Below are 24,547 nucleotides of genomic sequence, written 5' to 3' on the forward strand. Positions count from 1 at the left end.
ATAGAAATAGATATATCTATAAATGTATGTGTGTGTGCGTATGTATGTGTAGGGGTGTGTGGATAAATGCATATATTTGTGTGTGTATATGTGCACGTGTGTGTACATACCTGCCTACTTGTGTATACATGTATGGACAGTGTGCCTGTGTGTATGCATATGTATGCATAACAGGCGTGTGTATGCATGCATGTGTCTACACGTATTTGTATTCACGCATAGTTACGTGGGGGTGTGTATACACTCAGACGTGTATACGCGTGTGTGTATTTCTGTGTCTAAATGCGTATCCCGGGCTAGGTCTACATGTGTGCCAGAGACCAGGCCTGATTTCTGGGTCTGTCTGTGTGACAGGCTCGGTGCAGGCAGCTCTGGGAGACGCCCGCGGTCGCGGCCCCGGCGCAGGACAAGGATCACGTCTGGCCCTCTGGACGAGGCATCTGCCGGGGCGGGGCGGGGCGGGCGGCGCCTCCCTGCCGCGCGCGGGGCGACGGCATCGCCCGCCGTCGCCGTCGGAGGAGCATGCTGCGCCCGGCTCTGGCCGCGCTGCTCCGCGCCGCCCTGCCCGCCCTGGGCCTGCTCGCCGCGGGCGCCGCAGCCGGGTACGCGGGGACCCGCGGGGCGGGGGAGGCCGGGCGGGCTGCGTGGGGCGGCCGCGGGTTTCCGTGGCCTCGGATCCAGGGCAAGCTGGGGAGGAGCCCCCTGTTAGCAGTCGATGGAGACGCCTTTCCCCCGCTCGCCTCCCGCCCTGTCCGATGGGCAGCGAGTTACAGGCACTTGCCCCGCAGCCGGACTCGCCCAGGAAGCTCCATGCCAGCGAGCAGGCGTGATTACAAATCCCCTCTGTTTTGTGCTGGTCTCACCAGCTGGGTCCCAGCGTGTTAGGACACAGAGGTGTTGGTGTGGCAGGGCGGCTTTCCCTTTCCTGCTCCCTTGGGAGCCACTTCAGGGAGTGGGCTCAGCTTTTTCGTTCACCCCCGGGCTTTTGCTGCCGTTGTTTGTCTTGGGGTCTCCGTCTGCTGCTGCTAGACTCTGGGGACAGAAATCAGGTCCATGTTCAACCGGACCCTCAGCCTACGTTTCTCTATGCAGGAGTTGTCCTGTGCTCCCCTTGGGGGCGGCTGCTGGCATCAGTGGATGGTGGCGGAGGTGCTGGGGTCTGCATGACTGGCATAATTCACAGAATCCAAGCCTTAATGCGTGCATTTTTCAACTGCACTTGATTTCTATGGACCGATGTGAGAGAGGACAAGTGAAACTGTGCCCTGGCACCGCCGCCTCCCTTGCAGTAAAATACCTTCAGTGTAGTTTCCCTTCCTGATTAGTGAGAGGTGAAATGATTGGACTCATAGAACAGCACTAGTTTAAGCTTCTTGGGCAAGGAGGAGGCTATGTGCTATTATGCAATAAGCTTGACGGCAAAGCAGAGATACAGAATTTGCCATCAACACTGTTCTCCTTTTGTAAAACAGTATGACTAAATATCAGGCTGGGAGGAGTAGATTTGAGGGTTTACCTCTGCTGTTTATGTTTTCCAGCCCCACATTTCTGGTGACAGCTCCCTGTAACATCAGGCCTGGTGGAAATGTAACTGTTGGGGTTGTTCTTCTGCAAGACAGCCCGCTCCAAGTCACAGTCAGAGGGGCAGTGCTCAGAGGAAATGATTCCCTGCTGAGTGGAGAGCTTGTTTTTGAAAAAGGTAAGTTGGCAGCATGAGCCAAAAGAGATTTCAGTGTACATTACCCTCCTCTCAACTGCCTCACTCTTGAAATAAACCTGTATTTTTAGCTGGTGGGCTGGTCTTGTTTTACCACATTTGGTCAGTGCAAGGAGAAAAACATTAGTACATAAGGTGGAACTGTTTGCTGAATATTTAGTGGTTTGTACATAGGTGTCATAACTCATTCTGGGCACATTGGGAATAACAGTAACAAGTATTAATGATAGTGTGATGTGCTGGCACCTACTGAATTCCTAAAAGTACTCTGGATCCCAGGGCTTAGGCCAGATTATAAGACTATCTCAGAAACTCTGCCCTCTCTGAGGTTTATTGAAAGATTCAGGGTCAAGACAAAATGTATATGGGGGAGAGAGGGGGGACTGGACTCGATCTCATGAGGTCCCTTCCAGCCCCTAATGTCTATGACATCTATGAAAAGCTGCTCATAAAAGCACTTAGATGCAGCTGATTGTTTATATAATCAAGCAGGAAGAAGAAGGTGTGCTGGGAGTGGTCAGTGTGGGGAGGAGCTGGCTGTGAACACCACATGATTGTCAGAACACAGTAAATGAGAAAGCTTCATGGGTTATTTTAACGCTGGCCAAAAATTGGACCTGCAAAGACTGGCCCCTGGGTTCCAGGATTTACTGTGCTTTGGTCCTGTCCTTTATGTACATTAGAGCAGCCTGAGGCCCATAGAGGCAATTCTGACAGTTGGAAGTAGTTGGATCATTGAGATACCCTGGCTGAAGTGGTCCCTTTTAGCCCTAGAGTCTACGTAAGAACATAGGAATACAGGACTAGGATGTCCTGGTCTTAGTCATTAAATGCAACCATATCATGTCAATTAATCAAGATCCGTCTTAAAAGTAGCTAGGTGTGTTTGACCTCACTTTTACTGGAAGGTTGTTGCTGAACTTCACGGCTCTGGCGCTTAGAAGCCTTCTGATTTCAGGCTTAAATTATTCATTGTTGGTAGTTCAGACAGATATTTTGGAGATTTATTGTTCACTTGGGGAACAAATGATAGTGTCTGTTATACCAATAATCATGCTGCTTTAATACTTACATAGAATGTGTTGACTAAAAGATGATTGATGGAGAAAGTGATTAATACTGCAGTTATATTTTAGATTATTGCATCAGCCCAATTACATTTGTCTTTCTCTGAGGCTGAACATTCTCGAGTACATAGCTTATTGTCAATTAACCTGCCATTTTGTTCCTGAGTAAAAGATAGAATGCACATTTATTGTAAGAACTGATCTTTTCCCCATCCTTTCTTCTAACTCTTCTGTCTCTTGTCCCATGCTGCTGCTTCTTTTGACAACATGTGTTATATGGGCAGTGTTACAGGCTGTTGTTTGTATTTGGTAATGCCAAAGAGGACAGTAGGTCCAGGTTTCCCTTGATTTATGAGTTATATACATTCCTGGAGAATGGTGCATAAAGGGAACCTACTTTACAATGTAACAAATAGGGATAAGTTCCTATGGCGGTGAGAGAGAGGCTAGGACTAGGGAAGGGGTGGGTGGAGGGTGCTGCTCCTGGGGCTGCACAAGGAAGCAAAACAGAGGGAACAGAGTAGCGCTCACCCCAGCCCCGGCTGCAGTGGCCCTGCTAAACCAGATGGGGCAACTGGCGACTGACGCCCAGGATAAAGCCGACCTATTAAATAGGTACTTTGCGTCAGTCTTTCATCAGTCCCATGGGACGCCCATGCCTGCTATGGGACAGGGAGATCCGGGTGATGTGGATCCCCTACCCTCCATAAATGCTGACCTCCTGAAGGAACATCTTGAGAAGCTGGATACCTTCAAGTCAGCCGGCCCTGACAATCTGCACCCCAGGGTACTCAAGGAGCTGGCGAGCGTCATAGCCCAGCCCCTGGCACGGATCTTTGAAAACTCCTGGCGCTCTGGTGTAGTGCCCGAAGACTGGAAGAAGGCCAATGTGGTGCCGATCTTCAAGAAAGGGAGGAGAGTGGATCCGGCTAACTACAGGCCCATTAGCCTGACTTCTATCCTGGGGAAGATCTTAGAAAAGTTTATTAAGGAGGCCATCCTTGAGGGACTGGCCCAGGCTAACATTCTAAGGGACAGCCAGCACGGGTTTGTTGCGGGTAGGTCTTGTTTGACCAATCTCATTTCCTTCTATGACCAGGTGACCTATCACCTGGACAAGGGAGAAGAGATTGATGTCATATATCTGGACTTCAAAAAAGCTTTTGATCTGGTATCCCATGATCACCTCTTGGCCAAACTGCCCAGTTGTGGCCTTGGCTCCACCACGATCCGCTGGCTGGGAAATTGGCTTCATGGTCTGACCCAGAGGGTTGTGATTGATGGCAGTCACTCATCGTGGTGCCCTGTGACCAGTGGGGTCCCTCAAGGCTCTGTCCTGGGACCCATACTGCTCAACATCTTCATTAACGATGTGGACATTGGAGTCAGGAGCGGACTGGCCAAGTTCGCCGATGACACCAAACTTTGGGGCAAAGCATCCACGCCAGAAGATAGGCGGGTGATCCAGGCTGACCTGGACAAGCTCAGCAAATGGGCAGACGAGAACCTGATGGTGTTTAACACCAAAAAATGCAAGGTTCTCCACCTTGGGAGGAAAAACCTGCAGCACCCTTATAGGCTCGGCAGTGCTACGTTGGTTAGCACTACAGAAGAAAAAGACTTGGGGGTCATCATTGACCACAAGATGAACATGAGCCTCCAGTGCGATGCTGCGGCTAGTAAAGCGACCAAAATGCTGGCGTGCATCCATAGATGCTTCTCGAGCAAATCCCGGGATGTCATTCTCCCCTTGTACTCGGCCTTGGTGAGGCCGCAGCTGGAGTACTGCGTCCAGTTTTGGGCTCCACAATTCAAAAAGGATGTGGAGAAGCTTGAGAGAGTCCAGAGGAGAGCCACGCGCATGATCAGAGGTCAGGAAAACAGATCTTACGATGACAGGCTGAGAGCCATGGGACTCTTTAGCTTGGAAAAGCACAGGCTCAGGGGTGATCTGATGGCCACCTATAAGTTTATCAAGGGTGACCACCAGGATCTGGGGGAACGTCTGTTCACCAGAGCGCCCCAAGGGATGATGAGGTCGAACAGTCACAAACTCCTGCAAGACCGTTTCAGGCTGGACATAAGGAAGAATTTCTTTACTGTCCGAGCCCCCAAGGTCTGGAACAGTCTGCCAACGGAGGTGGTTCAAGCACCGAGATTGAACACCTTCAAGAGTAAATTGGACGCTTATCTTGCTGGGATCCTATGACCCCAGCTGACTTCCTGCCCTTTGGGCAGGGGGCTGGACTCGATGATCTCCCGAGGTCCCTTCCAGCCCTAATGGCTGTGAAATCTATGAAACCGTGCTCTGCCTGTCCCCACTCACCTCTGCTCCTGGGCTGTGCCATGCCCTGGTGCAGGCAGCTGGTGTCAGGTGCTCCTGGGACCGCTGCATCTGGGGCTGGGGTGAATGCTTTGCTCAGTGCTGCCCGGGCTCCGTTTGTCCGGATTCACCCCAGGCCGTGCTGGAGCGGCCCTGGGAGCAGCCGACACCAGCTGCCTGCACCAGAGCATAGTGCAGCCCACGAGTTGGGGTGAGCCAAGGCATGACGGGGACACACAGGCGGAGCATGGTGCAGCCCAGCGGCTGCAGGAAGCTGGGGTGAGTGGGGCCATGGCCCTTTCCCCTCCCCCCACAGATTTACCTGCTTGGGCGGGCATGTACGCTGATTCCATAAGAGTGAATTTACCTTGCGTATAACGAAAGCTTTTGAAATGAGGACCTGATCCAATGAGGTGCTGACATCAATAGGAATTACAGGTGCTCAAAGGATGAACAGGAAAAAGTAGGGAAATAATTTTACAAAACACTTAAAATATGTTTAACTGAACCCTTGTCTCCTTGCTCCTTTTTTGTCAGCTTTTATTTTTTTTCTTCTTTTCTGTTTGGCGTATGGAAAGGGAAAGAGCTAAACTGTAGGGCAGGGGTGTCAAAATCCTCGGGCTCGGCATGCTGGATTGGGTCTGCAGACTGACCTGTTGTGGGCATTGTGTACAGTACGTGTCTTAGCCAGTCTGATGAGTGTGTCACGTGCAGCTCACATCCCAGACTGGCCTGCTACAGGCTCTGAGTGCAGTGGGTGGGTCAACTCCAAGACCTATGGGCAGCAATGTGGGCTGGATGATAGGGCTCCTTGAGTCAGATCTGGCCTGTGGGCTATATCTTTGACACTTCTGCACCAGGGATAGCACACAGGGTGAGGAGCAAGCAAGCTGTACATAGTTCCTGCCCTCAAAACAGGGGTTCATTATGTATCAGGAGAATGTTGTATTGAGAATAATTACTTAGAGATAAAGTGGGCTAAAATTATTTACCTGCCCTCTTGACAGCAAAACATCCTCATGTTAAATTATGTCACTGTTGGATTTAGTACCATGAAAGTATTGCTTCTTTTGACTCCATTAACATCTTGGGTTAAGTCTATTTGTTAATGTAACAATACCATTCTAAACCATCCTGTTTTTGTGGTGCAGTGATAGCCCAGAGGCTGGCAGCCTGTAGTATCTAGCCCATTGGCAGGGCAGATATTGGTGGGGCAGCTGAAGTTATTGATCATGTTGGGTATCTTACAACCAGGATATTCATCAATTCAGATATTCATCGATATAGATTAATATGCAGGCCCTTATTCAACAGGTACCTGTATGCTTCAAGTGAAGCACATATATAATTGCATTCCTGTTCAGTGAAGCACAGTAAATTTAAGTATGTGCTCATGTATGCTTCAGTTGGGTGATAGGGGTGTGTTTGCTCCTCCACTGACCCCCATGTTCACTGGCTTGCCAAAAGCTCTGCTAGCTTTATTCAAGTGGTACATTATCTTCTTGACAGTGTTTGTATGACCATTCAAAGTACTACCAAGATGAGTGAACTTCTGAATAACTGGTCTGCCAAGACCTGAACATTTGCCCTGAAGTTGGCCATCAGTGGGCTGTCATTGCCATGTCAGAGTAGCTATATAGTCCAGAGGTGGGCAAAATGGTGGATCTGGCTGATAGCTGGACTCCATTTCCCAGCAGCTCCCATCTGCTTTGCTGTGGCTGGTTTCCATGGAGGCCCCAGCAGCAGCGCCCTGCAGCATGGGGTCAGGGTTTCCATGGGGACTGGCTTCAGCAGTACTGACAGGATGCATGGCTGAGCGGGGAGCTGCTCCGGGACTGGGATCTTGGAATGGTGACAGTAAGGTCCATAGCTGGGGAAGAGCCACAATCTGTTGCCTGCGCACTCCTGTCTGGACCACGCTGTAACAGCTGCAAGATCCTTGGCGTGGAACAGCTCCCTGCCCAGCTGCATGCCCTGCCAGCGCTGCTGAGGCCAGTCTCTATGGAAACGTTGGCCTTGTGCTATTTTAGTGCCACCGCTGCTGGGGTCTCCATGAAAACGGCTGCAATGACATGGGCAGAAGTTACTGGGAAATGAAATCTTTCATGTGCCCAATCCAGCTTGCAGATCAGACTTTGCCTGCCCCTGGTACAGTACACTGTTTTTGGCAATCTTGGCACCAACGCACAGTTTGGAGAGGTTGCCCCTCTTGCACTTTGTAAGTGAATCCTGAATCCTGAATCCTGATAATCCACATTAAGGTTATAAGTTGCCTTGTACAAATAAGCAGGATCAAAAGTAACAGTGAAGTACAGGAAGAAAAAGAGTTTGCATTACCTGCAGTAGAATAGAAGAACCTAAAAAAAATGTCTTTGGAGAAGCTATGACCATGCATATCCTGTTTCTAGAAATGGTCTGGGTGACGCACACAAGCCTCCATGGCTGACCAAAAGCATCTGGTAATGTCTCCTTGCTAAAAAGGAGGCTTACACCCAATGGAAAGAAGGGGTCATCACCAGGGAGGACTATTCTGTAGTTGCTCGGGGATGTAGGGGGGCAGTTAGGAAGGCCAAGGCAGAGATGGAACTGGGACTAGCTTCCCAGATTAAGGACAATAAGAAGTCCTTTTTTAAATACATAGGGGGTAAAAAGAAGGTCCCTGGTATTGTGGGGCCCTTGCAGGACGCATTGGGAAATTTGGTCGTCACACCAGACGGCAAGGCTAACATGTTTAACGATTTCTTTGCCTCCGTCTTCCTAAGAAGGAACCAGAATAGCCACCTCCCTGCTGGGCCCCCCTTGGGCCCCAGGGGAGGCACACCTGGACCACGGGTTAGTGAGGATTTAGTTAGGGAGCTTCTGGAGGGGTTGGATGTATTTAAGTCAGCCGATCCGGATGATCTCCACCCTAGAGTTCTAAAGGAAATGGCCCAGGTCATTGCAAGTCCCCTGGCAAGGCTTTACAAGGACTCATGGTGCTCTGGTGAGGTACCGGAGGACTGGAAGAGGGCCAACGTGGTTCCCATCTTCAAAAAAGGCAGGAAGGAGGACCCGGGAAACTATAAGTCGGTTAGTCTTACCTTGATCCTAGGCAAGCTGTTTGAGAAAATTATGCTGGTACACATCCAGGAGGGGCCAGCAGGGGACTGCATGCTTAGGGGCAACCAACATGGGTTCATCAGTGGCAGGTCCTGTCAGACCAACCTGGTGGCCTTCTACGACCAGGTAACCAAATCCTTAGATGCAGGGGTAGCAGTGGACATAGTCTTCCTGGACTTCCGGAAGGCATCTGACACTGTCTCTCACCCCGTTCTCATTAAGAAATTGCGGGGCTGTGGTATTGACACCCACACAGTCAATTGGGTCGCCAACTGGCTGGAGGGCCGCACCCAGAGGGTGGTAGTGGATGGGTCCTTCTCAACCCGGAAGGACGTGGGCAGTGGGGTTCCGCAGGGCTCGGTCCTCGGGCCCGCACTGTTCAACATCTTCATCAGTGATTTGGACGAGGGGGTAAAAAGCACCCTGTTCAAATTTGCTGATGACACTAAGATGTGGGGGGACGTGGGCACACTGGAAGGATGCAACAGGCTACAATCAGACCTAGACAGGTTACAAGGGTGGGCGGATGTGAATAGGATGGGTTTCAACACAGACAAGTGCAGGGTGATGCACCTCGGGAGGAACAACGGAGAAAAGGATCTTGGGGTCATCATTAACTCCAAGATGAACATGGGCCGGCAGTGTGGGGAGGCAGTTAGGAAGGCCAACCACAGCTTGTCATGCATCCACAGATGCATCTCGAGCAGGTCCAAAGAGGTGATCCTCCCCCTCTATGCGGCAGTGGTCAGGCCGCAGTTGGAGTACTGCATCCAGTTCTGGGCATCACACTTCAAGAAGGATGTCGACAGCATGGAGAGGGTCCAGAGGAGGGCCACTCGCATGATCAGGGGACAACAGGGCAGGCCCTATGAGGAGAGGCTACGGGACCTGAACCTGTTCAGCCTCTAAAAGAGAAGGCTGAGGGGGGATCTTGTGGCCTGTTATAAACTAGTCAGAGGGGATCAGCAGGCATTGGGGGAGTCACTGTTCCCCCGAGCACCGCCAGGAGTGACCAGGAATAACGGTCGCAAGCTGGCAGAGGGTAGATTTAGGCTAGATATCAGGAGGCACTACTTCACGGTCAGGGCGGCTAGGGTTTGGAACCAACTTCCAAGAGAAGTGGTGCAGGTTCCTACCCTGGGGGTTTTTAAGAGGAGAGTAGATGAACATCTTGCTGGGGTTGTTTGACCCCAGTATTCTTTCCTGCCATGGCAGGGGGTCGGACTAGATGATCTGCTCAGGTCCCTTCCGACCGTGGAAACTATGAAACTATGACTCCATTATTGGAAATGCCTCCAGACTTCATGGGAGTGAATATAGAAGCATTGCATTGGCTTATTAGCCATATTTTATTTTCCTGTCTACACATGTTGTGCTGTTGACATTTCATGAGGGAACAAGTAAAAAAATGATGAGAAATAGAGACATGCAAGTTAAATTTCAAGGACTAACATTTATTTTGTTGACTGTGTTGCAGAGTGATTTTTCTCACCTATGGCAGGCAGTAATGGATCAAATGTAAAATTGGTTTGACTGCTGCGTTGTAGACACAGACTTCTTTTTTTTAAAAAAGAGGAACCGTTGAAGAGAACGGTTCAAAAGAGAACTGTACAATCTAGCCATTAAGCTGGGCAGCTAGCCCAGATGTTGCAAGGAGAGATCCTCAGAGTACCTGTCAAAGCAAATCTGAACCATTCAGGCAGGGCAGTAATTTTGTCGTGCATGGGGAATGAACAAGTGCCACTGTGCCAGTGCTTAAAAAAGAGCACAGTCAGAATTTGGGTGATTTTGAAATAACTACAGATTTAACCCAAAATGTAACTACAGATTTAAATCTAAGAAATACAGCAATATTCTCCTTAGAGTGCTGCCTTTAGCTTGGCATAAACTTACCTACAAATACAATTGGAGGAAAATATTCCAGAAGATGCTAATAGAAGGCTTGCTGAGTTTGATGGACCCAAATAGGGTCTCATAAAACCAAAGCCCCAAGAAAATGCTTCCAGAAATTAAAAAAAACCCAAAACTGTTGGATACTATAACAGACCCTGGGGTCTCTATTACTTTAAGGGAGAAAAGAGCCCGGGGGAAAACTGAGGGAGATGCTGCAGGAGAGCTGGCTCATGGAAGCAGGGACTATGAATGCTCACTGCAGAGCTAGTTGCTCTGTAGCACCACAGTAGGACAGAGCCTGCATGAATGAGCATTGGGAGGCCTATAGCAGTGCTAGGTGCTTTACAGTACTGGCAGGGTAGACAAGTTCTGTTATTTGCACCCAGTGATGTGAAATAAGTGAAATTGCATATATGAGGAAAATCAGATATAGGCTTTAAAATACTTTTGCTTAGAATACGTTGTTATTACAAGTTATAAATCAGATAAATTGATATTAAAATTATTTTTAGGCTTAAATATGACTCAGTAAGTTTTGTTTAAGGCAAAATATGGGAAAGCTATTTATGGACTGGAGGAGTTGAAATTAATGCATAATATTTTTAGGTGTAGTTGTAAATTAATTTGTATTAATTAGATATCACCTCTGCAGTGAAAGAAACAGAGTTAACTCTGAACTAGTGGTTTACAAAAATGATTTTCCAAACTGAAATCTACTAAGTATGATAGAGTGTGGGTATGATTAACAAGTTCAGACAAGTGCAGTGATTATCTGTGTAAACACTGGAAAAATTATTCTTGCTAGGAGCTGTTTTACATAGTTAATAATATGACTAAATTAATATAAGAAACAGTAGAAAACCCCAATGGTTGTGTTATTAAACAACAACATGGTAAGTGAATATACTTGATAGGCTAAATCTCTTTTGTTATAAACATGTCACTGCTTCATTTCTGTACAACTAATATTTGTTAGCTATGCCAACTGACTCACTCATGGTTTCAGAGGCTATATTTGAATGGTAGTTGCTATGATAGTGTGGTGCAACAGTGCTTTCAACCAACTGGGCAGAGCAGCCATTTGTATAGAAGTCTGTGTTAAACAGATTTAGTCATAGGTCTTTCCAGTGGCCTTGTGAATAAGTTCATTGTCTCCGTACCCACCTAGTGGCGTAACTAGGGTGGGGCAACTGGGGCAATCACTCCAGGCACTGACTGTGGTATGTGAGGGACAGAAAGAAATGGCAGCTGCTGCAGCCATGCAATTGCAATTAAGATTGCATGGAGCAGTGGCAGCCAGAAGTTGCATTGTGTGTGCTAGCTTCATCATTGGACCTCTGCATCAATGTATGGGGAAATGTGCACTATACAGTGGACAAGTTGCATTGTGCATTTACTTCTGCTTCTAAATCTTGGTATAAATGCAGACATGGATATTTTTAATGAGCTGCTGAAACTGAGCCATGAGGCTGTATAGCAGCTGATCTCTAACTTCTGTCCTCAGTTCCCCCCGTGGTTCATCTGTGATGTGGCAGGATATGTTTGATAAGTTTTTATCTCCTGTGGTCAGGAAATTGTTTAATTTTAGTTGAACTGTGTTAGGAGTCCTCAAATAATTATGTGGCCTCATCACTATAGCATTTAGGTGCCTTCTGAATAATAAAACAAGACAATATAAAAGTAAGCCTTCTTTTATCCCTTCTAGCAGAAAATTTAAATAAGTATTTATTTATGTTCTTTTAAGGGCTGAGTTGCCACTGGATATTTGCCAGCCAAAGCCATACCTCTGCTATGGACAGGCTAAATCCCAGTTTGTATTAGTGTGCCATCCATCCATCAGGAGTCAGTATTCCATGCTTCTATGTTGGATTTCCTTATCATGACAGGCCTTAATTTAGCACGAGTTAGACTGGCACAAGCCACATCAATACATTTAAGTTTGTATAAGCTTAATACCATTTAAATAATTGGATCGGTTTTCTTTTGCTGTCCAAACACATTTTTTCTTTGTAAATATTTTTGCTGTAACATCTTTATAGGTCCTATGTCTGTGTCACAGTAGCCAATGAGAATTCTTTCACTGTGGTAAGAATGGTATTGATACAGGTTTTCTGCAAATAGAAAAATAATTTTGTAGAACAATTTTTTTCAGTTTCCCACCAAATAAGTTGTTTTGTAATATGCTTCTGGGGAAAAAGAGTTTTCATTGCTTGTACTTTCTTATGAAACTTCCATTAACACAAAAGTTCAATTGCAGCTGCCAAAAGAAAGAAATTATGTCATTTCAATGATTTTAACCTGAAATAGCCTAAACTTTCCTTCCCCTCGCAGTGTAAAGAACATACAAGTCGAGTTAGCAGAGAAGGGTGAGTTGTTTAGTAACATCTTCCAACTGAATATGAATATAAGATTAGGTCCTCCATTTCTGTAAAGTAGTTACGGATTTCAGGGTGATGCACTGATTTATATTGACTGAAGTTCTGGCCTGATGTTTCATGTCAGGGGAGTATATATTCAGGCTACTGTATCTTTTTTTAGGAGAGTGCAAATTGTTAGAGGAGGATTCTAAGTTGGTGTATTTATGCCCAGTTAATTAATAAGGGGCCAGTTGAAAATGAGCAAAAATTAGAATTCCATCCTGTTAGAAACTTTGATGTTTGAACCATTTCTTGACAAACGAGGATGAAAAATAGAAATCTACAAATATCTCCCAGATAAACATTTGTTACTATTTAGATTCAGAAAAGATAAAATATATTGTTTCTGCATTTTGATTGAAATAGGTCAGTTTTATATTTCTGAATCAAAATGTTTGTTGGCTTGATGATAATACTTTGTTTCAATGTAGTTCAACATTAAACAGTATTTTTTTATTAGGCTACATTACCTCACAGGAACTGTGTGCTAAATGCTCCTGTTTTCTCCAAACGACCAAGCTCATTGGTCAAACTGCATTTTTCCATGACATATTTAGCTGTGTGAGTCTCAGACCACTCAAGCAGAAAAAAGCCTGGTCTGTATCCTGGCAAGATAGTGTGGCATGCATGAGACTACATGTCACACTAGGAAAATGCACTTTAATGTTCAGCTGATTTGAATAGGAACATGCAGAATTTTGATTTTGAAGCAATTCAGTTTTCTGTTGGAAAATCATTTGGTGAAAATTTCCAACTAGCTCTAGTACCAAGAGTTCAAACTCAAAAATATGTAACATCTGCCTCTGAGTTTTGCAGGACCTGTAGAACTGGTTGAGGTGCTTGGAAAGAGACTTCTTGTATCCAAGGATTAGTATTGGGTCTAAGAGAAACTCAGCAATCTCGATCTTATAAAGCTTCCTCCTACTTCTGCTGTTACACGCAAGACCTTTACCACCCATTTCTGCCCTGCAGAAGTTTTAGGTTATTCACACTGGGATAGTCAGGAGCTTTTTGTTTTCATTTGGTTCAACCTGCTGGTCTATGGCAGCTTCTCCTAAGGCATGCCAGTGGCTCTCCCAGGTTCCCAGAAAAGCTTCTCCTCTTGGGGGGCGGGAGATTCCATGGAAGAGAAGAACTCAGGTTGCTTACTGATGAGGGTGGGTCTGATTTATAATCAGATTTTGTACTGGTATAAGTTACTGCGTAAGTTTCAAGGCAATATCATATCAGGCCTTCTTCCTATAGAAGTGCACACTGTTTTATGTAGACAAGGTTCTTTAGGTGAATTTGATATCTTTTATTAGATTAACTTAAATAGTTGGAAAAATTTTTCTTAGCAAGCTTTGGGGTTTAAAAACCCTTCATCAGGCTGAGGAAGCATCTGCAGTTGGTGTGTGCTCTTTCTGGATGGAATGAAACCACTGTTTTGTATAACAGCTTTATGTAGCAGCGTTCATGAGTTTGTGGTCTCTTCTCCTTAAGTAAAAGGATCCCAGTTTTTTCTCAATGATTACTTGGGCAAAACATTCATTAGTTTCTGTAAGAGGTTTGACTGAGTAAGAACTTAAAGGTTTAGCTACTAAAAGTACTTACAGGACTACTTATCCTCTACAGTTACAAAAAGGATAGGTTTTTAGTTAGTGTAGCTCTGTAGAAGTCGGTGGATCTATGCCAGTTTATGCCAGCTAAGGAGCTGGCCAGAACCAGTCAAGCCCATAGAGCATTAACCTTTAAAACCAGTACTAAAGCCATCACATGCATCACCAGCAGACATTCATTGTATGGCATATACCAGTGCTGCTCAAAGTATAGCCCACATGCCAGTTCTAGCATACAGAGCCAAGTTAGCTGGCTCATAGGACTACCCATGGTTCCGGGAATTTGGCAGCAGGGGAGCAGTGGCTCTGGAAGCCCCATGGCTATTTATTCTGCCACTGCTCCCTTGTCACTAAATATTGGGACCCTGATTAGGGTGACACATGAACTTGTCTATGGCTGGATCCAGTGCCTAGTGCTTTAGTGCTGGCCTGTCTAACTGGTACAGTCAGCTGGGGTCATAGGATCCCAGCAAGATAAGCATCCAATTTCCTCTTGAAGGTGTTCAATGTAGGTGCTTGAACCACCTCCGTTGGCAGACTGTTCCAGACTTTGGGGGCTCGGACAGTAAAGAAATTCTTCCTTATGTCCAGCCTGAAACGGTCTTGCAGGAGTTTGTGACCATTCGATCTCGTCATCCCTCGGGGCGCTCTGGTGAACAGACGTTCCCCCAGATCCTGGTGGTCACCCCGATAAACTTATAGGTGGCCATCAGATCACCCCTGAGCCTGCGCTTTTCCAGGCAGTAGAGTCCCATTGCTCTCAGCCTGTCATCGTAAGATCTGTTTTCCTGACCTCTGATCGTGCGCGTGGCTCTCCTCTGGACTCTCTCAAGCTTCTCCACATCCTTTTTGAATTGTGGAGCCCAAAACTGGACGCAGTACTCCAGCTGCGGCCTCACCAAGACCGAGTACAAGGGGAGAATGACGTCCCGGGATTTGCTCGAGAAACATCTATGGATGCACGCCAGCATTTTGGTTGCTTTACTAGCCGCAGCATCGCATTTCAGGCTCATGTTCATCTTGTGGTCAATGATGACCCCCAAGTCTTTTTCTTCTGTAGTGCTAACCAACGTAGCACTGCCGAGCCTATAAGGCAGCTGCAGGTTTTTCCTCCCAAGGTGGAGGACCTTGCATTTTTCGGTGTTAAACACCATGAGGTTCTCGTCTGCCCATTTGCTGAGCTTGTCCAGGTCAGCCTGAATCACCCGCCTATCTTCTGGCGTGGATGTTTTGCCCCAAAGTTTGGTGTCATCGGCGAACTTGGCCAGTCCGCTCCTGACTCCAATGTCCACATCGTTAATGAAGATGTTGAGCAGTATGGGTCCCAGGACAGAGCCTTGAGGGACCCCACTGGTCACAGGGCACCACGATGAGTGACTGCCATCAATCACAACCCTTTGGGTCAGACCATGAAGCCAATTTCCCAGCCAGCGGATCGTGGTGGAGCCAAGGCCACAACTGGGCAGTTTGGCCAAGAGGTGATCATGGGATACCAGATCAAAAGCTTTTTTGAAGTCCAGATATATGACATCAATCTCTTCTCCCTTGTCCAGGTGATAGGTCACCTGGTCATAGAAGGAAATGAGATTGGTCAAACAAGACCTACCCGCAACAAACCCGTGCTGGCTGTCCCTTAGAATGTTAGCCTGGGCCAGTCCCTCAAGGATGGCCTCCTTAATAAACTTTTCTAAGATCTTCCCCAGGGTAGAAGTCAGGCTAATGGGCCTGTAGTTAGCCGGATCCACTCTCCTCCTTTTCTTGAAGATCGGCACCACATTGGCCTTCTTCCAGTCTTCGGGCACTACACCAGAGCGCCAGGAGTTTTCAAAGATCCATGCCAGGGGCTGGGCTATGACGCTCGCCAGCTCCTTGAGTACCCTGGGGTGCAGGTTGTCAGGGCCAGCTGACTTGAAGGTATCCAGCTTCTCAAGGTGTTCCTTCTCGAGGTCAACATTGACGGAGGGTAGGGGATCCCCCTCACCCAGATTTCCCTGTCCCATAGCAGGCATGGGCATCCCGTGTGACTGATGAAAGACTGACGCAAAGTATCTGTTTAATAGGTTGGCTTTTTCCTGGGCGTCAGTTGTCAGTTGCCCCATCTGGTTTAGCAGGGGTCCAACATTGCCTTCGCTTTTCCACCGGCTCCCCACATATCTGAAAAAGGACTTTTTGTTGTCCTTGATGCCTGAAGCTAGTTGGAGTTCAGTTGCAGCCTTGGCTTTCCTGGTTTGGTCCCTGCAGGACCGGACCAGCGCAGAGTAATCCTCCTTGGAGGTGAATCCCATCCTCCATCCTTTGTAGGCTTTCCTTTTTAGCCACAGTAGGTCCGCTAGGTTTCTGGAGAGCCAGGGGGGCTGCTGTGCCTTCTTGCTGCCTTTCCTCCGTGTTGGAATAGATTTAGCTTGTGCACTGAGGATTGCTTCCTTGAGAAGCAACCACTCTTCTTGAACTCCCATCTCCCTGGGGTCATGGTCCCTGAGGGCCTGACCGACTAGCCTCTTGAGCTTGTCAAAGCCGGCTTTTCTGAAGTCAAGGACTTCTGTGTTGCTGACTGACTTGCCAGCTTTACGGCGGATGGTGAAGGTGATCAGCTCGTGGTCGCTGTCACCCAACTTCCCATCAATCACTAGGTCGCCGATTTGGTGCACAGCCCCACCAGGGGGGACGCCTTGTTGGACCTAATGCTGGCCACGGGTGATGACCTGGTGAGGGGGCTGTGGGTGCTCGACCTCCTGGGTGACAGTGATCATTGCCTGCTGAAATTTACCATCCACTGCAAGGTGGCAAAGGCATGCAGTAAGGCAGCAGCCCTAGACTTCAGGAGGGCAAACTTCAACGAGCTAAGGAGGATAGCTCGGGATGCGCTGAGGTCCCAGAGGGGAGGGGAGCCAGATGTCCAAGGAGAGTGGTCGCTCCTTAAGGAGACGATCCTCCAAGCCCAAAGGAAGGTAATCCCAATGAGGATCAAAGGGAGCAGGAGAGCACACAAGCCTCCATGGCTCACCAAAAGCATCTGGGAATCTCTCCTTGCTAAAAAGGAGGCGTATACCCAATGGAAAGAAGGGGTCATCACCATGGAGGACTATTCTGCAGTTGCTCGGGGATGTAGGGGGGCAGTTAGGAAGGCCAAGGCAGAGTTGGAATTAGGACTAGCTTCTCAGATTAAGGACAATAAGAAGTCCTTTTTTAAATACATAGGGGGCAAAAAGAAGGTCCCTGGTAATGTGGGGCCCTTGCAGGACACGTTGGGAAATTTGGTCGTCACACCAGACGACAAAGTAACATGTTTAACGATTTCTTTGCCTCCATCTTCCTAAGTAGGGACCAGAACAGCCACCTCCCTGCTGGGCCCCCCTCGGGCCCCAGGGGAGGCACATCTGGGCCAAAGGTTAGCGAGGAACTAGTTAGGGAGCTTCTGAAGGGGCTGGGCGTATTCAAGTCAGCCGGCCCGGACGATCTCCACCCTAGAGTCCTAAAGGAATTGGCCGAGGTCACTGCAGGACCCCGGCACGGTTTTATGAGCACTTGTGGTGCTCTGGTGTGGTGCCAGAGGACTGGAAGAGGGCCAACGTGGTTCCCATCTTCAAAAAGGGGAGGATGGAGGACCCAGGAAACTATAGGCCAGTTAGTCTTACCTCGATCCTAGGCAAGCTGTTTGAGAAAATTATGCTGGCACACATCCACGAGGGGCCAGCAGGGGATTTCATGCTTGGGGGCAACCAACACAGGTTCATCAGTGGCAGGTCCTGTCAGACCAACCTGGTGGCCTTCTACGATCAGATTACCAGATCATTAGATGCAGGGGTAGCAGTGGACATAGTCTTCCTGGACTTCCAGAAGGCATTTGACACTGTCTCTCATCCCGTTCTCATTAAGAAACTGGGGGACTGTGGTGTTGACACCCACACAGTCAAATGGGTCGCCAACTAGGTGGAGGGCCGCACCCAGAGGGTGGTAGTGGATGGGTCCTTCTCAGCTTGGAAGGACGTGGGCAGTGGGGTCCCGCAGGGCTCGGTCCTCGGGCCCGCACTGTTCAACATCTCCATCAGCGATTTGGACGAGGGGGTAAAAAGCACCCTGTTCAAATTTGCTGATGAGACTAAGATGTGGAGGGACGTGGGCACACTGGAAGGATGCAACAGGCTACAATCAGACCTAGACAGGTTACAAGGGTGGGCGGATGAGAATAGGATGGGTTTCAACACAGACAAGTGCAAGGCGATGCACCTTGGGAGGAACAACTGGCACCATACCTACAGGTTAGGGAACTCCCCTCTTGTCAGCACGGAGGCAGAGAAGGATCTTGGAGTCATAATTGACTCCAAGATGAACATGGGCCGGCAGTGTGGGGAGGCAGTCAGGAAGGCCAACTGTACCTTGGCATGCATCCACAGATGCATCTCGAGCTGGTCCAAAGAGGTGATTCTCCCCCTCTATGCGGCACTGGTCAGGCTGCAGTTGGAGTACTGTGTCCAGTTCTGGGCGCCGCACTTCAAGAGGAGTATGGACAGCATTGAGAGGGTCCAGAGGTGGTTGAATGAACATCTTGCTGGGGTCGTGACCCCAGTACTTTTTCCTGCCATGGCAGGGGGGCGGACTAGATGATCTACTCAGGTCCCTTCCGACCCTAGAAACTATGAAAGTATCTCTGTGACACTGCATTTTGCACACCTGAACAAGCTCTCATATGCACAGAACCCAGGCACTGAGATGGAAAATTCAACCAGGCCAATTAGAGCAGTTTATTTGATAATATTTTCTTTATTGTTATCCTAAAATCTGTCACCATTGAAATCCCATAGCTCCTTTTATCAAGGATTCTGTCAATCAGGGTTTCCTTTAGGGTTCTTTCTTTCTTAATAGAGTTCACTAGATATAGACCTCTGTCTGACTGATACCAGGAATGGAAGAGTCATTAAATCAGGAGAGGAGCTCAGATTACTAACAGATCGGATGTTTGGGACTCCCTGAAGTTCTGAATTGGCAGCTTCTGAATTGCTGGGTATAGCACGCAGACCTGATAGACTTCAGATTCTCTGCTGTGGTGATATAGCTCAGAATGCTAAATGCTGCCATTTTCAGTTGCCAGAGTGAAGGAAAATATTTATTATTTGCTTATTGCCTGGGACTCCAGACGCCTCTGTGGCTGAGAAGGCCAGCTGGTCTGTGGAGTTTCTTAGTGAATAACTTCATAAGCTACATTTTAGCTGAAAGGGAATGTATATAAAGAGAGATTAGGAAGGAAAACGTTATTCTAAGTGGAGCGAAAACAATGGAGAAGATTTATGAGTTGCTTAAGACCAGATTGTACCCACAGATGTGTAACATCCTCTATTTAAGGAGGCCGACTTAGTTTTTGAAATGTGTAGCGAGGTTTGTGGGTATGAGTCATTTGGCTGCACCCTGGTTTTAATATTAAGGGGTTATATATGCTAGATGGGATTTTTCCTGTGACTATTCCAAAATGGCTAAACTATGCTGGTTTTACTTCATGAAGATTTCTTTTCACTCAAAAGCATGTACTTACCCTTTCTGTAGTGGGGGGGAGCCAAAACTGGATACAGTATTCCGATGTATCAGTGCTGAATAGAGAGGAAGAATCACTTTCCTTGATCTGCTGGCAATGCTCCTGCTAATGCAGCCCAATATGCCATTAGCTTTCTTCATAACAAGGGAACTCTGTTGACTCATATTCAGCTTGTTGTCCACTGTAACTCCCAGGCCTTTTACTGCAGACCTGCTGCTTGGACAATCTGTCCACAGCCTGTATCAGTGCATGGGATTGTTCTGTCCTAAGTGCAGGACTTTGCACGTGTCCTTATTGAACCTTATAAGATTTCTTTTGGTTCAGTCCTCCAGTTTGTCAAGGTCTTGCTGAATTCTAGCTCTACTCTCCAGGGTATCCAGTACTCCCCACAGCTTGATATCATCCGCAGACTTGCTGAGGGAGCACTCCATCCCATCCTCCAAGTCACTGATGAAGATATTGAACAAAATCAGCCCCAGAACCTACCCATGGGGCACTCTACTTGACACCGGCTGCCAACTAGACATTGAGCCATTGACTACTACCCTCTGAGGCTGATGCTTCAGCCATTTTTCTGTCCACCTTACAGTCCATTCATCCAACATGTACTTCCGTAGCTTGCCTGCAAGAATGTTGTGGAAGACCGTATTAAAATCCTTGCTAAAATAGAGGTATACCACATCCACTGGTCTCCCTGCATCCACAGAGCCAGTTACCTTATTTTAGAAGGCAAACAGGTTGGTCAGGAGTGACTTGCCCTTGGTGAATCCATGCTGACTGTTCCTAATCACCTTTTCCTCCAGGCGCTTAGAAATGGATTCCTTGAGGACCTGCCCCATGATTTTTACAGGGACTGAAGTGAGGCTGACCCACCTGTAGTTCCCTGGATCCTCCTTCATCCCTTCCCTAAAGATGGGCAGCACGTTTGCCCTTTTCCAGTCATCTGGGATTTCTCTCGGTTGCCATGAATTTTCATAGATAATGGCCAGTGGCTCTGCAGTCTTATTGGCCAACTCCTTCAACACCTGAAGGGGCATCCCGCTTGGCCCCATGGACTTATACACATCCAGCTTTTCTAATTAGTTCCTAACCTGTTCTTTTGCCACTGTTGACTGCTCATGTACTCCCTTAACTGTGCTGCCTGGTGCAGTAGTCTAGGAGCTGATCTTGCCTGTGAAGACTGAGGTGAAAAGGCATTGAGTACTTCAGCCTTTTCCACTTCATTTATCATTAGGTTGCCTTCCCCGTTTAGTAAGCGACCCACAATTTCCTTGATTTTCCTCTTGTTGGTGACATACTTGAATAAACCCTTTGTGTTACCCATCATGTCCCTTGCTAGCTGCAACCCCAATTGTGTTGCCCTTCCTGAGTTCATCCCTGCATACCTAAGCAATGCTCTTATACTCCTTCCTAGTCATTTGTCCAAGTTTCTTGTAAGTTTCCTTTTTGTGTTTTAGCTCACTGAAGAGTTCCCTGCGAAGCCAAGCTGGTCTTCTGCCATACTTGATAGTCTTCATATACATAAGGATGGTTCATTCCTGTGCTCTCAGGAAGGTTTCTTTAAAATACAGCCAGCTCTCCTGGATTCCTTTCCCACTCAGATTTGCCTCCTAGGGGATCCCGCCCACCAGTTCCCTGAGTGAGTCAGAGTCTGCTTTTCTAAAGTTCAGGGTCCATACTCTATCATTTTTCTTCATAAACAATCATAAAAAAAATCATTACCTCAGATGTTTCCTGCAGTATCGTGACTACAACAACACATTATAATTATGCATGCTTAATACATTAATGGATCCATAGTTAGTCCAGTCATTAGATAGTACACAGTTAATGCTACTTCCCATATCACACACACTTATTAATGCATATTAATCCCATGCAAAGCTTTTTGTCCTAGTTAGGTTATACCTGGTACCTAAATTGTCCTAAAGCACTCCACTTTGATTCCTTTTCCACCAGGCAGCAGCAGTGACATTTGTATTCAGGCAGCTGAAGGAATCGGTGAACTTAACAGGTCATTGTTCTTCACTACACAGTTGTTAACAACCATCTTTCCCTTTAATGTTCTTGATGTACCATTCTTTTGGCAAGTTTGGTTTCTTTCCCCTTATTTCTCTCTCCTCGTGGTCTCTCCTTTCCTATTTCAGGCCTGTAGACTGGTTTTAGCTCTTTTCAAAATTGTAGAGCCATCTATAGAGATAAGTTTTTAGCAGCAGCTAGTGTTATAGCTTTTGTTGGAGCAGGAAAGGGAGGGTGAGTGAGCTGAAGTTTTTAGGCATTATCCCTGTTTTATGCAGCCATAACTCTGGAGAAAATACTATACTGTACAGGTAACAAATTCATTGCCCTCTTTGTAGGATAAGAACATTGGGCCAGCCTTCTTGGGAGGAGAAATCTACATGGGTGGATCTATGATTTTGAAAAGGGGGTGCAGATGGTATGGGACATCATTACATTTAACACAGCACATTTTTTCCAGTTAAAGAGAAACTAATATACTAGAGGGGTAGTGCTGTATTATTCAGTTTAAGATTAAAGCAAAAACAAATGTAATTATTGGAATGTGTTCTAAGGGGCTAGCTGCTGCAGCCATTTGAAAAAACACAATAAACTAGGTAACAAATAGTCAAAAGATATAGTTTCATTAGCCCTGTAGTTATTATAGTTAAATGTACATCTCTTGATCAGTTTAATAAAATAAAATCTTGAGTGTTTTCACTGTCAGTCATTTCTACTTTTAAATTCATATTGCCACACCTGAGTTAAGGTTTTTAGTTAGAGCATGGCTGTGAAATAGAAGAGAATCATTACCAGGAATGGCTAGCAGACAGCAAAATTGCAGAAGAAAGGTTAAAATAGTGAAACATCAAGCCCGTTAAAAAGGATAAAGGGTTGTTAACCCTATGGAGTGGCAAGAGATTATCAGGAATTGGGGACATAATGATGAGCCATGAAGTCAATTGACTCTCAGCCATGCCTGAATAGAAATATTGCTGCCCTTTCCAGGCAGGTTGTTTTAAAGTTTAGGTGGAGCAGGGACTGAAGGGGGTGCAACTGCACCACTGGACTCCTCCATGGATTTGCCCCAGCAGTCTGTCAGTGTTAAATGCTGTCAGTAGGTTTAAATAATTTGGCTCGGGGGCTACAAGTGATGGAAGAATTAGAGAAGAACTGAAAAGACGGCATCTTACAGGGAACTTCAGAAGTGTAAAAGGATTGTGGTAGAACAGAGATGTCCCTGGAGAAGCGAAACTATGTACTAGGTTTATGCCACCCTACTACTTTGTGTAAGTTAGAGACTAGGAGCATTTATACACATACCTTTTCATGCTGTGATGTGCTGGACATCCAGCACTTTGGAGCAGACTCGGTTAGTTGGTGAGTGGGGCATAGGGGGTTGGGGGCACAGGTAATTTTTTCCTTGATCCTTCTGGTTACGGGTCATGGACTGAGGAGGTGGAGGCAGATCGAGGTAGTGAACCAAAGACTGTGGTGCTGGTGTCATCGTGAAGCCTTCAGCTTCAATTATCACAGTCTGTTCTTTGGTAAGAGAGGCAGTGGTCTGCTGGGAAGAGATGGCCTCCACCTCACTTCATGGGGAAGGAAGCTCTTCTCAACCACAGTGGCTGACCTGCTCGATTGGGCTTTAAACTAAGCCTGGAGGGGGATGGGTGGACAACCACCAAAGCAAGCCTGTTAGGTAATAACTACAAAATCAACAGGTTAGGGCACCCGAGGGAATCCACTCCTACCCAAGACACTACCTGGAACAGTGTCCTCTTGGGAATGTAAGGAAGTCTAGGGCTCCCAGTGGGATGCTTATATATCTGTACACCAGTGCCCGGAGCTTGGGGAACAAACAGGAGGAACTGGTCCTCCTACTAAACAAGAATAATTATCATCTCATAGGAATAACGGAGACCTGGTGGGACTCCACCTGTGACTGGGTCACAGGTATAGATGGTTATACCTTGTACAGGAGAGATCATGTATATAAAAGGGGTGGAGGTGTAGCTCTCTATGACAAGCATAGCTATACATCCCTGCAAGCTGACATTAGTACCCAGCGAAGGTGACTAGAGACCCTCTGGGTTAAAATACATGGGGAATATAGCACAGGGAACACAATGGTAGGAGTCAACTACAGACCCCTTAACCAGGAACAGGAGCTTGACCAGGAATTCACCAGGGAACTGGCTGAGGCTACACACTCTCCAAGTCGCGCTTCCTCTGGACTCCTTTAAGAAGCATTTGGACGCTTACCTTGCTGGGATCTTTTGAGCCAAGCTGACTTCCTGCCTTTGGGGCAAGGGGCTGGACTCGATGATCACCCGAGGTCCCTTCCAGCCCTAACGTCTGTGAATCTATGAATCTGTAGAAGGAAATTACAGGAGAAAGACAGAAGAGGTAGAGTTAGCACATTGCTAGACCTATTGAGATGCTGGAATCAGTTGTTGTTGTTGATTATCTTGATGATAATGATGGCGACGACGATGCAGGGTATCTAAATCAGGAGCCCCCATTACTTTGAACAGACTGAATCCCTGACACTGCTTTGAAAATGTAAGTGTTTGGCTAGGTTGCAAGTTCAATTGAGAGTACTAATATTTCTTGCCAGTTTTATATACATGTTATACAGTCCAAAGTATGAAACTTCTTTTATGTTGTTTATAAGAACTGTGTACTTTATTTGTATGGAGAAAACAAGCTAGGATGATGACAGAATGTAGTTTTCTAGTGGAAAGAAAAGAACAAAAAAGTTTTCTGTGATAGAAAGTGGAGCAAAGGATAGACAGAATGCAAATTGGATTGCAGGATCTGAGCTATTCAGCTTGCGACAAACAAATGCTTAACAGGCTTTAAAATTATAGCACTTTACAGCACATCTGCTATAATTTTTTCATCT

At 46.8% G+C, this 24,547-nt stretch overlaps 1 protein-coding gene across 1 annotated transcript in view; it reads left to right on the plus strand.

Annotated features, from left to right (window-relative positions):
* The first annotated feature begins 381 nt into the window (after positions 1 to 381).
* Positions 382 to 24,547, plus strand: part of CD109 (CD109 molecule) — a 117,735-nt gene continuing 93,569 nt past the window's right edge. Inside the window, exons 1-2 of the mRNA XM_090034978.1 lie at positions 382 to 602; positions 1,539 to 1,699. Coding sequence (XP_089891104.1) covers positions 523 to 602; positions 1,539 to 1,699 — 241 coding nt within the window. The 5' untranslated portion in view covers positions 382 to 522. The remainder of the gene's footprint in view (positions 603 to 1,538; positions 1,700 to 24,547) is intronic.

Source organism: Crocodylus siamensis, chromosome 1, assembly GCF_052110815.1.
Source record: "Crocodylus siamensis isolate JL-2025a chromosome 1, ASM5211081v1, whole genome shotgun sequence".
Taxonomy (NCBI): domain Eukaryota; kingdom Metazoa; phylum Chordata; order Crocodylia; family Crocodylidae; genus Crocodylus; species Crocodylus siamensis.